The sequence below is a fragment of the Maniola jurtina genome, chromosome 5 (assembly GCF_905333055.1).
Source record: "Maniola jurtina chromosome 5, ilManJurt1.1, whole genome shotgun sequence".
NCBI classification, from domain to species: Eukaryota; Metazoa; Arthropoda; class Insecta; order Lepidoptera; family Nymphalidae; genus Maniola; species Maniola jurtina.
The window spans coordinates 7,965,047-7,979,212 of record NC_060033.1 but is presented as its reverse complement, the minus strand read 5'-3'; the positions used below and the strand labels follow the sequence as shown (position 1 = coordinate 7,979,212).

Genomic DNA, 14,166 nt, shown 5'->3' with positions numbered 1-14,166 from the left:
GTATCGCACGCTTATAATTCTATCATTGATTTAGAATTGAGTCTACTACGAGTTAATAGCTAAGCGAGTGAATTTTATGGATCTTTAGACAGCATTGTCTAAAAAAATAGGTACATGTTTGATTCCTGTGGCTATAAATTACGTACCTATCTTATCTATGACCTATATTAGGACGAAGAGTAAAGCGAGTAGACAAAGATATTTGTAGGTATATTAAACTAGTACCTACAGCTAGTACAGGTGTTAGACTTTAGCTTTGCCACACGGGTAGGCTTTGTCTTTAAACGCCTAAGAAAAAATATTGGCAATCTTATCTATACAAACTCTTAGCTTTTAATTTCTGCAAAAGTATCCAAATGAAGTAAAAGTAGATAGAGTTACTGTATAATTTCTATGAAGCAGTAACGACACTCTACGTTTGTAGAGGAAGATGGTTGTTACTGCTTTGTAAGTTATCCACAGTATGATAGGATCTCTTTTATCCATTTTTAAAAATAGATAATATTATAAAATATTTAATATAGGCAGTATTTTAAAATAATTAGGTAGTATTTTGTGTATATTTCTCTACTTCTCTATTACTTATACTTACGTAGTGACTTGGGTACTTAGACATTTATTAAAATTAATTGAAAGCAAAGAGCGTAACTAGTTAAGTAGTTCATTTATAATTTTATAATTTCTTCATTTTCATACATAGTTATAGTATTAAGTAAGTAGGTAGGCAATGCCCTGATAAACAAACAGACAAATTGGGCATAAAAAACAGCCTTGTTGTCTCTTCGTCCTGTAAATCATACTTTACAAACCGTTGTAATCATACCTCAGAAACTGGCTCGTTGGTCTAGTGGTTAGGCTGCGAATGACGAGGTTCTGGGTTTGATTCCGGTTTCAGGCCAAAATAAAAAAAGAAAAATAAATAAAACCGACTTCAATAACCAAAGACACTTGTTTCTACACGTGTAATGTATGAATGAAGTCGAGCGAGCATAATAAAAGAAACTAGAAATCTAAGTGTGAAGCTCACCCGACTTCGAGCATGACGGATTTCCGTCAAAGATTTTCGGAAAGAAGCGTGAGGAAAGAGAGTGCACTGCGTTTGCAAGCCGCAAACGCAGTGCACTCTCTTTATATGTACCTACCTATGTACATATTATGCGCACATAATATGTACATAGGTAAGAATATACATATTGATTATCCATATTTTTATGTTTTTCTTGAGTTACTTTATTTTCCTGTTGTTTCTGTTATTTTACTCTTTGTTGTTTCTGTTATATTTTTTTGTTTTTTCTATTATTGCATTTTTTGTTGTTTTTTTTAGTGGAGCCTACAGGTGACCGGAGGGTTGGCAGTTACCTTGGTCCGCATATTAGTTTGGTCTGGCCATTCAACGAGGTAACACAGCCAGCGTGCTGGGCACCCTGCCTCGTTACAGTGATTTGGATGATATTTTTGTTTTGTAATTTTTATATTTAAGTATTTATAGTATTTGTGAATATTGTTATTAATTATTATTTCATCTACACTTATTATAAAATAAAATAAAATATGATATTTTATTTTAAATAAAATTTATTTTATTGTAAATATTTTTTTTTGTAATCTTTTTTTTGAAATATGGTAATGGCATGGTAATGAGATAATAAATAAATGAGAGTAATAATAGGTATACCTATAACATATCCTGCCCAGATAGCTAACTTCTATCGAGATATTACTTAGGCTGGCTGGTTAGGGAGGAAATTATTACCAGAGAAACGAATCATATTTTTGCAATTCATGTAGGGAATGTGAAACCATTCATGCATCATGTGCTCTACCTATGAATGGACACAATGGTTTTCCCATCTTATAAGATTATTGCGCGTCATTACAATTCATTGGGTATGGTCGTAGATTTAATAGGCTAAGTAATTAATAAGTAAGCTACCCAGATATTAATATTTCTTACTTAGATAGATAAAAGAAAAAGTAGGCTTTACATGATACAAAACTTTATTGACATACCTAAATTCTAGTACAACGTTCTAGACAGATTCTAGGCTGCATATCTATGTAAAAATTTAGAGATATTAACGAACAAGGAAAAGCCGTGTGGAAAATAACAAAAGGTGTGATCTGTATTGGATATTGAATTTTATTCATTGCGCGATTCGAAGCGTGTTTGTTGCATCGAAACAAGGTTCGTTGTATGAATATGTAGTTGGTACTTATTCAAAATTACTTATTAGTTACCTTTTTTGTAACTTAAGTTAGTAAAAATCCTATTTTCCTAACGCTTTATCTATAGAGTAAGTAGTTTGGTAGGTGTCGAAAAATTGAAACAAAGCGTTCGTTTATTTGCAGAAGAAATAAACTTTTATGTGATCTATCCAACTAACTTCCTAAAAGGTACCTACCTATATAGGCGTACATAGGCATCATGCCATCAATAGGTATAAGAGACCACAGGTTGGTTAGTAGGTAAAGTGTTTATAAATAACATAATAGATATCTAATGCCAAGGTTCTTGAGGTAGGTAACTGATATTGTAATGTGAGCCAGGTTTGAGGTTATCAAATCGACTGCACAGTGCACTACACACATTTACCTACTTAGATAATAGCTAAACATTATAAAAACCAACGTAATTTAGGTTAAGGATTTCCAAAGTTTACATTATACATATCCATATTCATTTTATAAACAGGTACGAAAGTGTGTCCGTCTGTCTGCTAGCTTTTCATGGATTTCATAAAAAGGTACAGAGATAAATTGTATTCCGAAGCCTGATAGGCTACTTTTTATTCCGGAAAATCAAAGAGGTTCCACGGGATATTTAAAAAATTCTTAACCCACGCGGACAAAGTCGCAGGCATCATCTGGTATTCCTAAGTACTTTCCTAATTAGAGAGGCAAAAATTATTCTATCCAACGATCATACGCATCGTCGCGATCAATTGACTAATTGACAGTTTCTGGGGATTTCCGAAGTGAACCGCCACGGAATCATTTTCCTCAATCATTATTATGTATAGAAAAATCTGTTATTAGAAACAGGGAACTGTGCACCTAATAATGTTCTGCTAGTCTTTCATATATATAGTAATTTTTAAATAAGTACAAATCAAAAATTACGGAACCGCCAGGATTCGAACCTGCGTCTCTCTTGGATAAGTATCATGCTCGGAGCATCTTTGACCACTAAGTCACGGCCCACGTATGTTGTTGGGAAGTTCGAATCCTGCCAGTTCATATGATCTCGTACCTCAACAAAAGAATCAAATACGGGTTTATCTTACATCATATACCTACGTCCTACATACACGTAGGACGTATATGATTTGGTAGGATCATCAGGTTTTAGGTATAGACTTTAGTTAGGCTGTTTAGAATCCTTTAAATGACATGCTTTCTCGCTTTTATGGTGATCATCGCGTTACCTTTCTTTCCTTCACCTTCCCCCTAAGTATTCGAAAAAATAATATATTATTTATTATTTAGCGCGAACCATATTTTTTGTGCTATTGTGTTATTTTCACCTATTTCCTTATTAGTCACCTCGTTGTAAACATGTATTAATCAGTAAAATGAGATTAAGCAATGTAGAGATAATAATATATCTACTTAGGCAATGTATGTAATTGTTTATTTTTAAAATCAGCTTTTGAATGAAATGGGCATTGACTCCGTTAAGATTTTCCTTAACAGTTTCCTTTGTCTACCTCATGCTAACACACATTTGTGTCCTCAAAAGATAAAGTTTGTAGCTCCAGTTTGATCAGCTTTGAGCGACTTCAAAAATGAAGGTAGGTTCAGTGGTCTTTGAGTAAAAAGCCGCTCAAGTGCGAGTTGGACTTGCACACGAAGGCTGCCGTACCTACTCGTATCTACATATACCTCGCAGAAACAACACTTTTAACACTTTTTTGGTGATGTTCACTAAATAATGGTTTTCGGATTTTTCCTTTTACTTGCCAGAAGACATTGCTACCTGCTGAACTTCATGATTCCAGGTTAGCATGAAGTGCCCTAAAGGTTTGATTCTTTTGACGGGTATTGACAGAACGACAGACAGGCAACGAAATGATACTATAAGGATTTCTTTTATTCTCTAGAGAGAGATCCAGCAGGTGTGCATTTCGATTAGATATTCCGAAACGATATCTATCTGAACACCTATAGGATCTATATTCAGAGATTTCATATAGGTAGGCTATTGTTTTGTGTAGGTATAGGTATCAATAATTATCATCACTTGAATTTTTTTTTAATTAAATCATTGAATTTAATTGTATCCTATATTTTTTATAATGAAACTTGAATGAACCCTAGACCTGATTCGTACTGAAACCTCTTTCTCGAGAGACATGCATTCGAACCACAACCATCGAGAAAACCTACTCGTATTAATATTTTCTTACTTCATCAAGTTCATTCAGAATAATAATGCCCTAAATACACGTACAAGTATATAAGGTGGTTATTATGAAGTGTCCCGACAGTATACTTTTAGTTGCAAGATGAAAACGTTGTTCTATGTGTCGCTAGTGGTGGTTGCGGCTTGCGCGCACAGCCACAACCACAATCACCACCATGATCATGACCACAACCATGATCATGGTCACAACCATGATCATAATCATTACAATCATGGAGGAGCAGCAGGTCAGTTAAATTGGATATAATAATATTATAACTAGATTAGTCGTTGAAAGTGATTTAAAAAAATAAGTCTACCTAGTAGGTTCGATGTGTAACTAAAACGAAGGAAGTCCTTTGGAATGCCAAGAGCGCTTATTGAAAAACTAAGCCTTCGGCTTGCCTAACAGTTTTTTGGTCCATCCTATAGGAGCGTCTGAATATGCAGTCAAAAACCTTAACTAATTGTTACCAATAATTCGACTAGAGATTAGATGTATTGTGAAATTCTAATAAAAATAAAGAAAATAAACATTACAAATCCTCAACAGCAGAATATCATTTAAAAGTACTGAATATATTGAATTTTTAAGGTAATTTGATTTATAGTAGTAAATTTTTTTCGATTTTGAAAACATAGTCGTGAATAAGCTAAATTGTTAGGTACACCGTATTATATTTCTAACAATAAACATGAAAAGCTAAGAATAGTCTAAACACATTCAAATAATTATAATTCAGGACTGATAGAAGATAAAGCTGATTCGGTAAAACTGAGTTTCAGCTTTGGACTGCAAATTCAGGCACTCGTACGTTATGCCAAAAATCTGAAGTTCTGGTTTTTAACTAAACGCTCTCACTTCGGATTTTGACTATGACATAAAGAAAAGTTTAATAAAATATTATGTGTTATTGTTTTTGTTTTAATCTATAAAACGATATAGATATAAAAATTGTAAACAAAAACAAAGCCAGGAGTTGCGCATACCAAGGTGAAGGTCGCAATTTGTGATAGTGTGCTTTACACAACGACTATAATACCTACCTTACAGTAAATCTATCTTACATTTTAGTGATAACATAGATAAAAAAAATTGGCTACGAAAAACACCCTGACCTTTCGTTTTGACCATTTGGCGGGCATTTCTAGCTTCACTAGAGAGTGGATAGTGTTTTTCTTGTCAAAAAAATGTTTTTGGGTTTTTGTAATGCTTTTGCTACTAGTGCAGAGTGCAAACACAGGGATTCGCATCTTATACTACTTATATGCCTTTGATGCAAACATTTTGTTACAGTAGTTACTCCTTTCTTACGGAACGCGATCTACTTACTAGGAATAAGGTCACTTATTTTGGTAATTCTGGGAAATGTCTTTTTGACCTCGTAAAGTTTTTGGCAGTAAATATTTTTGGTAGATATGCAATCTAAAGGCACAATATTTTATTATCTTGTCCGAATTTTACAAACAAGAGCTCTAGTTGCCATTAATTTCGTTCTTTGAAAAAACAGAATCACAGCAGCCTGTAGTAGTTTCGCCCTCTGGAGAATTCCGCGGCAGCTACAACACAACGCGACGTGGTCGTCAGTTCGAATCCTACCGCGGAATATATTACGCGGAACCACCCGTGGGAGAACTGAGGTTCCAGGTGAGAGGAAAATCAGATAAAGCGCATTATGCAAGGACAATTTTCACATGCCTAAAACAATATTGTTTGATTGTACTTACTATTTTTTTTTAAGTTTATGTAAAATTTATGTTTAAGTAAGGATTTAAGTTTATGTAAGAAGTTTACGTACGAAGCGATTTGCCTCCTCATTTCTAATTCGAACCGCTAGGATATGGAACGCCTCTCCAGCATTAGTTTTCCACACCAATTTAAATATGGGTACCCTCAAGTCAAGAGTGAATAGGCATCTTCTAGGTAAGCGCGCTCCATCTTAGGCTGCATCAACACTTGCCACCAGGTTTGATTGCAGCCACGTACTAGTCTATAATTTTAAAAAAAAGTTTCTTTATTACGGAGCACTGAAAATATGCATGGCATTATAAAGCGTCGAATATGATGAGATAGGTACCTAATTTTGTGGTCAGCCTTGAATGAATCAAGTTGGACCCGATTCAACTTTTCATTCAAGGCTGACTACAAAATTAGGTCATTACACTTTTGCTTTACATTGACGCTATAATCTCTCCACCATTCATATCTGCTCTCCACAATCTCTCTCATTAGTTAGAGATCCTATTTATTAAAGTAGATAAATGTATACTCTGTCAGTAAATCTTGATAAAGTCCAGGCTATTTAGTATAACTAAGACCTATGAATAGAGCAAGTTCTTGAATTGACTATTTTCAACTTTAAATTCGCTATTTATGGAATTGAATCATTCAAAACTATTAGAGCGAAGAAACTAATTATAAAGCTTTCTTGTTATTTAAATAAACATTAAATAAGATTCAACTTATTATTTTTACACACACCAGGAGATTTTCAGCTATCACTGATGGGATAATTTTTCCCGATTTATCACAATTTATGATCATACCGCGACCGGTAGCTTATTTTCTCTCTCTTTCTATTGGTGAAAATCGTATGGAAAACCCGTACAGTTTTTTTACAGAGACTTTGTTTTATGAAATATGTGTTGATTGCAGCTGCTTTGTTCCCAATTTATCAAAATTATAGTGACGTACTGAAATTATATATTGCAATTATGAATCCAACAGCCGCCCAAACTAATCCTCGAGTATAAAAGCCCGGTGGACGCAAGCGAAGATGGCCCGGCCTGCCCACTGTTGGTCGATTCCGATTACTTCATCGATGAAAACTGTCTCACTATCAATGTCTATACGCCACTTAAAAAGGACAGGTAAGAAGATGACTTATTTTACTTGCACAATAAACTCTTTACCTGAGGTCATAGATAGCGTACCGTTGCTATTTTTTTACATTTTTATGTAGATAAGTGTAGTATTTTGCGATATTCTATTCTTTAACATGTCCTATTCTTTGAGCATAGTAACTTGCATTAATTAAATAAAAAAAAAAGAAAAGCTGAAAACTAATTTTACCTCCTTATCTACCAATATCTGTTTGAGTCAAGTAAAAAGAACTCGACAAAGTTGAGTGACTGATGAACCAATAGCGTTTCGAGTTTCGATCAGATACAATACTCCTGAAATATATTGATAAATCATCCACTGCGCAGTTCTATGCCAAAATGTACCTTGCTTTTTCAGTAACAATTTTTCACCGCTCAATTTTCATTCATTGTAGGTCCAAACCATTACCAGTAATTTTCTTCATACACCCGGGAGGATTTTACTCTATGACGGGACGCAGTGACTTATTTGGCGGGCAGTATCTACTCGACCGTGACGTCGTATTGGTCACCATCAACTATAGACTTGGCTCTCTCGGTAAATTCTTCTTTGATAAAATATTTATAAGTAGGTATACTTAGTTGCTTACTTAATAATTATGTGCGTTATTATAATCAAGCCAAAATTATCTAGGTACAGACATAAATGTAATATCGCTGGGTAATAGTTTTTCTTCTAAGAAAAACTACGTTTTTTTCGTACAACGTATCATGTCCGTATCATGCCGTTTTGGAGATGGAATTCGAATTTGAATTTTGCTCTTATGTGAGTTAAAGGTCCTTGAAATTGCTATCCCTAATAAAATCTTTATATTTTACACATGTGCCAATTCAGTCATACACAATCTCTAAGCCTTTTTTACTGGAGACACTTTGAAAGGACAAATTAAACTAGTCAATTTAGTTTTGAAATTATGTACATTTAATTTAGCACTATTATCTTTCTAAAACCAATATGTTTCCCTAGGTTTTCTAAGCACTGGCGATGAGCTGGCTCCTGGTAACAACGGCTATAAAGATCAAGTTGCAGCTCTCAAATGGGTACAACGAAACATCGCCGCGTTTGGTGGAGATCCTAACAGTGTTACTATAGCCGGTTGTAGTGCTGGATCCATAAGCGTTATGCTGCATATGATCTCACCTATGTCTAAAGGTACAATCGCCCTTGATTTATATTTAAAAAAAATTGATGAACTTAAAAGATCATCTAGTAGTATTAAATAATCATTACATTCCGAAAATGATGAAATCTTCTTGTTTACAGGTCTGTTCCATCGAGGAATTTCCATGAGTGGATCTCCCGTATATAAGGGTCCCACACCAGATAACCTTTATCATTTAGCAGTGAGGCAGGCTGAAATATTAAACTGCCCCACAAACAACTCTAAAGTCATCATTGATTGCCTTAAAACTAGACCATGGCGAGACATCGGATCGTCTTTACCACAATTCTACGTAAGAAATATTCTTAATCAAACTGCTTCTTTCATAGCTGCAACAGTAGGTTAAACCTCTCATAATGGTTTTTAGGAATTTGGCTTCGACCCTGTTGGAATTTGGATGCCGATCATTGAAAAAGATTTCGGCCAGGAAAGGTTTTTGCCCATTGATCCAATAGACGCAATTCGTGAAGGAAAGATGCACGCTGTACCACATGTCATCAGTCAAACAGAAGATGAGTTCTTCTGGATGGCATTTAGTAAGAAACTAGTACTTTTTGTAATTTTTTATGAACTTTATTTCACAGAAAAGCGTACGGCATTCTGTTTATGAAAACTTTACACTTATATTTCTTAATATAACTTTTGTGCATTTACTTTAAAATTAAACTTTGCAGCGGTCTTGAAGAACAAAACGCTCACTGATCAAATGAATGCTGAATGGGAAAGAATAGCTCCAATATCTTTCATGTTGGATCGAAAAAACGCCACTTACCCAGCGCGTCGACTGCGCACCGCATATCTGCATGACAAACCTTTGAAGAATGATGCAGAGAGTGCTAAAAATCTTGGATTATTATACCAAGACTCCATAGAAAGCTTCCCTATTCATAGGTAACTGTTTATTGTGTTTATTGTGTTGAAAATATAGTTGATAACTTGTAAGTGAATCCACATAATACCTATCAGCTGGGTTACACAGGGGAGTCTTAATGTTCCGCTATTCCTTAGGATATATACCTACCGTTGATTAATACCTATATAAAATCCGCTTTTTATTATGTTTTATTACGTCAGCATAATAATTGTGTTGTATTTATTCCAATTAATAGGATGGCAAACCTAATGTGCCGCCATTCTCCACACCCTGTATGGTACTACGAGTTCAGTTATGTCGGCAACCACAGCTTTTACGAAGACTCTGTCACCAAGAAGCCAGTCGGTAAGCACTATTTTTGTGAAAATCGTAGAGGTATTGTATGGCGTATACACGGCGTATATTGGTACGGAGTAAATACTACTATGTACTTCTAACAAGTTTGCAAGTACCCGCAAGCATGGTAGAACTAATACAATCTGAGCCTCGATAGCTCTACGGTTGAGGAGCGGACTGAATTCCGAAAGGTCGGCGGTTCAAACCCCACCCGTTGCACTATCGTCGTACCCACTCCTAACACAAGCTTTACGCTTAATTGGAGGGGAAAGGGGGGAATTAGTTATGATTAGCATGGCTAATATTCTTTAAAAAAATAAGAATTTGCTCCGCCTTCCTGAGCTTAAAAACCTTTAAAAACCATTTTATTTTATTTGTTACATAATATTTCATTGTTCTAGCGGCGGCTCATCACGATGACCTGATTTACTTGTTCCCCTTGAGCTTCCAATTCCCTGGTATCTCCACCGAGGGACCCGATTCAGTTCTTGTGGAGAGGATGACAGGCATATGGTACAACTTCGCCAGACACGGGTAATTGATAATAATAATTTTTCTAACCTTATGTAGTATCATATGCTATTCAACAATAGCATTGAATGCGAGTAAAGTATTTATTTCATTGGTGTGTTACAAATAAAACATGGATGCTCTTGGATTTGATTTTATTTCCATTCACACGACACAGACAGACATTGTATCAAGACAGCGATAGGTGACAAGTGACAAGTATGTGACAAGTGACAGATGACGTTAGGATATTACACAGACTAATACAATACCGTAACATCTCCCTTTTTTTTTTTTTTTTTTAACACTAGGTACTAACTGTTAACAATTTTATTATTATGACAACGACAGATTTTTTATATTTTATAAACACAAGTATATACATAGTACAAGTACAACATTATTTTTTATAACACCACAAGAAAATCACTTATGACTATCCAGGCTGCATGGTTAACAACCTTTGCCTTTCTCGATACATTGACAGACTACTACTAAAATTGACATTTGTTTTTTGAACCTTTACCTTTCCTGAAAAATAATTTAAATACTACCTAACATTTTGTTTACATCTTTAAATAATTGAAATACTAACAAACTTACTAACAAATAACAATTTCATTTTGTTTACATCTTTATAGGTATACTGACTGTGTTGTGTGCTGTGAAAAATGATATTATGTGTGTACTGACTGTTTAATGATAAACTGACGGTTTCTCCTAAACTGTCCTAGTTCACTATTTATTAGATAACTTCTAGGTTCAGGACCTATCTGGATAATAACTCCAGGAACCCATTTTTTGTGTTCAGGTTTGTGTTTAAATAAGATTTTATCACCTACATGTAATGGTTTAAGCATTTTTGTAAAGGTAAAAAAGGTTGTAAAGGTTCAAAAAACAAATGTCAATTTTAGTAGTAGTCTGTCAATGTATCGAGAAAGGCAAAGGTTGTTAACCATGCAGCCTGGATAGTCATAAGTGATTTTCTTTTTGACAAAACACAGACTTTTCTTTGTTAAATTTTACATTAATTTGACGTGCTCTTTCTAAGACTTTTTGTAACCGTTGATTATGTTCTTCTACAGTTCTACCATAAATAAGAAAATCATCCATCATAATTTTAACACCTTCAATATCACCAAATCTTTTTATCATTTCTCTATGAAATATTTCTGGAGCTGCATTAATACCAAAGGGTAACCTAGTGAATCTATATCGTCCAAAAGGTGTAATAAATGTACAGAGCTTAGAAGAAGCTTCTGACAACTTGAGCATCCAATAGCCTTTATTGGCATCTAATGTTGAAAAATACTGAGCTCCAGCAAGACTAGATTTAATTTCATCTAAGGTTGGAAATTGGAAATGTGATCTTAAAATTGACTGATTTAGCTTTCTAGGATCAATGCACAGACGTAATTTACCATTCTTTTTTGAGGTTAAGACTAGAGCGCTTACCCATTCAGTAGGCTCTTCAACTCGTTGTATGACTCCACTTTTTTCCATAGATTCTAGCTCTTGTTTTAGTGGTTGATGAAGACGGAATGGAACCCTTCTGCATGCCTCTATAGATGGAGTTGCATTAGGCTTCAAGGTTAGTTCGCATTGAAATTCTGTTAGACAACCTAAACCTTCAAACAAGTCCTTATTTGTATCAACTATATCTTGACATGTTAAATTCTGGAAAGAAACACTATTAATTTTTCTTATTAAATTTAAAGTTTTACAGGTATCCCTACCTATAATATTTTGACTTTTCATGTCGACAATATGAAAGTTAACTGTATATGACTTATTTTTATGAATCACTGACAAATTGCATTGACCTACCAGGGGGATAATTTCTCCACTGTATGTAGAAAGTGTGTTCTTACTTTTGTGTATGTTGGAAAGTGGCAGATTTAATGAGTTGTATGTGTGAATGGATAGAATATTTGTGTCTGCTCCAGTGTCTAATAAAAAATTTACCTGTATTTGGTTTATACATAGATCAATATTCCAAGGTTTTGACAAATTAGACTTATCATCCTGTATACAGTAGACAGAACCAACATAAAACAAAGATTCATTATTTACAGACTGATTTTCACAATTGACTACTTTTACTTGATGTGAACGGCAAAACTGAGCGAAATGATTGGACTTATTACACTTTCTGCACTTGACACCTTGAGCTGGGCACTTGAATCTATGTACCTGACCGCACCGACCACATGATGTATTCCTCTGACTTGACGTTGATGGTGTGCGTTGACGTGTTTGCTGTGACTGGTGTCTGGACCTGTTTCTATGGGAAGAGTCTCTGCGACTTGGTGATCTTGACACGCGTCCTATGAAATGTAATGATGCGTCTTCCAATGCTTTTGCTTGTTGTTTAGTAGACTCACAGCGCTTGGCTATGTTTATTGCCTCCTCTAGGGTGTTCGGTTTTTCAATTAGAATCCTTTCTTTATAGTAAGTGTTGTTGCAGTTCCAGCTAAATATGTCTCTGAGCAAGCTTTCACGTATGTCACCAAATTCACAAGTGTGACTTAAATTTTTTAGATCCGTGACATAGGTGTCTATAGATTCATTTGGTAGTTGTTTCCTGCTAAATAATTTATGCCTTTCTACCGTGACGTTTATTTTCGGAGTGAAATACTGTGTAAATTTGTTACAGAGATCGCCAAAACTAACTTTTTCGATATCTAGATCAAATGAGTAAAAAATTTCCAGACAATCTGATCCGATGAATTGCAAGAGAATGGCTGTTTTACGTGCATCTTCAGCTTCATCTAAATTATTTGCCTTTAAATAGACTTTCAGTCGTGTGAGCCATTTTTTCCATAGCAATGGGACGTTGTTACCTTCAACGATGAACGGCGGCAGGGTCATGCCTACTGGCAATGGCGTCATGGCGTGGCTGGTTGACGACTCGCTGTGACCTGGTGGTCTTCTAGGCTTTGTGTTCACAAAATCTTCGTCCTGCATTGTTTTTCTTTATTGTGATCCCTGTTCTGGCACCATATTTCATTGGTGTGTTACAAATAAAACATGGATGCTCTTGGATTTGATTTTATTTCCATTCACACGACACAGACAGACATTGTATCAAGACAGCGATAGGTGACAAGTGACAAGTATGTGACAAGTGACAGATGACGTTAGGATATTACACAGACTAATACAATACCGTAACAGTATTTAAATCAATCTATATTGATTTGTATATTTAGGGCGGGCGAGTTCTTGAACCTAAAGTTATTATACTATTTATATGTGTCTCTATCTATAATAAAATTCTCAAGAGTAATGAGATAATTAGTCAAGCTGATTCCTTGTTCCATGGTACGAGAATAGTACAGGGCAACCTTAAACTCCTTACTCATAGACGAATCCTATTTTAAAATTTCAATGTACCTACTGCAATAATTCAGGTGTTTAGTATTTAATCGCCTGCATTTTCGATTTATTCTTTCAATTAATTAAAAACTAGATAAGTTAGAGATTATGTACAACAGAATCACTAATTATTATTATTAGTTCACAATAATAATAATTAGCTACAATATTCAATTGCTTAAAATATATAATACTTAACTCTGAAAAGTCAGAGATGCCTGGATCGATTTTTCTTGGTAACAAGTTTGGTATTGATTTCAGGGACCCAAATCCCCGTGGTGATGTTCCCGAGTTGGAAGGCCTGAACTGGCCAGCAATGAAACCCGACGACCGCAAGTACTTGCGTGTTGGCGACGACCTATCCATACAGAAGAACATGAAGGAGGAAAGAATGCAGGTCTGGGAAGAACTGTACCCGATCGAATATTAAATAGTTTACTTTAATAAAGAGACATTTTATTATTTTAGCTTGTAAGATATAATTTTCTGTTTCGCGTGTGTTAGTTTTATTATTTAAAAGATCTGACCATTAGAGCGTTTTGAATTGTTTAGACTTTAGTGTAATAAATAAAAGAATTCATCAAAATTAATTCGTTTTCTTTGACTTGTTTTTTTTTTTT

The 14,166-nt window shown here is 34.8% G+C and overlaps 1 protein-coding gene across 2 annotated transcripts in view; it reads left to right on the top strand.

Annotated features, from left to right (window-relative positions):
• The first annotated feature begins 4,470 nt into the window (after positions 1-4,470).
• The window catches only part of LOC123865613 (esterase E4-like), a 35,634-nt gene continuing 25,938 nt past the window's right edge, over positions 4,471-14,166 (top strand). The window contains exons 1-11 of one of the 2 annotated variants that reach the window (XM_045906767.1): positions 4,471-4,650; positions 5,914-6,050; positions 7,131-7,273; positions 7,681-7,823; positions 8,253-8,438; positions 8,550-8,740; positions 8,816-8,984; positions 9,123-9,339; positions 9,558-9,667; positions 10,060-10,192; positions 13,808-13,989. In XM_045906767.1, the coding sequence (XP_045762723.1) occupies positions 4,506-4,650; positions 5,914-6,050; positions 7,131-7,273; positions 7,681-7,823; positions 8,253-8,438; positions 8,550-8,740; positions 8,816-8,984; positions 9,123-9,339; positions 9,558-9,667; positions 10,060-10,192; positions 13,808-13,976 (1,743 nt within the window). In that variant the 5' untranslated portion in view covers positions 4,471-4,505 and the 3' untranslated portion in view covers positions 13,977-13,989. Of the gene's footprint in view, positions 4,651-5,913; positions 6,051-7,130; positions 7,274-7,680; positions 7,824-8,252; positions 8,439-8,549; positions 8,741-8,815; positions 8,985-9,122; positions 9,340-9,557; positions 9,668-10,059; positions 10,193-13,807; positions 14,133-14,166 lie in introns of those variants that run through there. The other variant, XM_045906766.1, reaches the window with a different exon arrangement.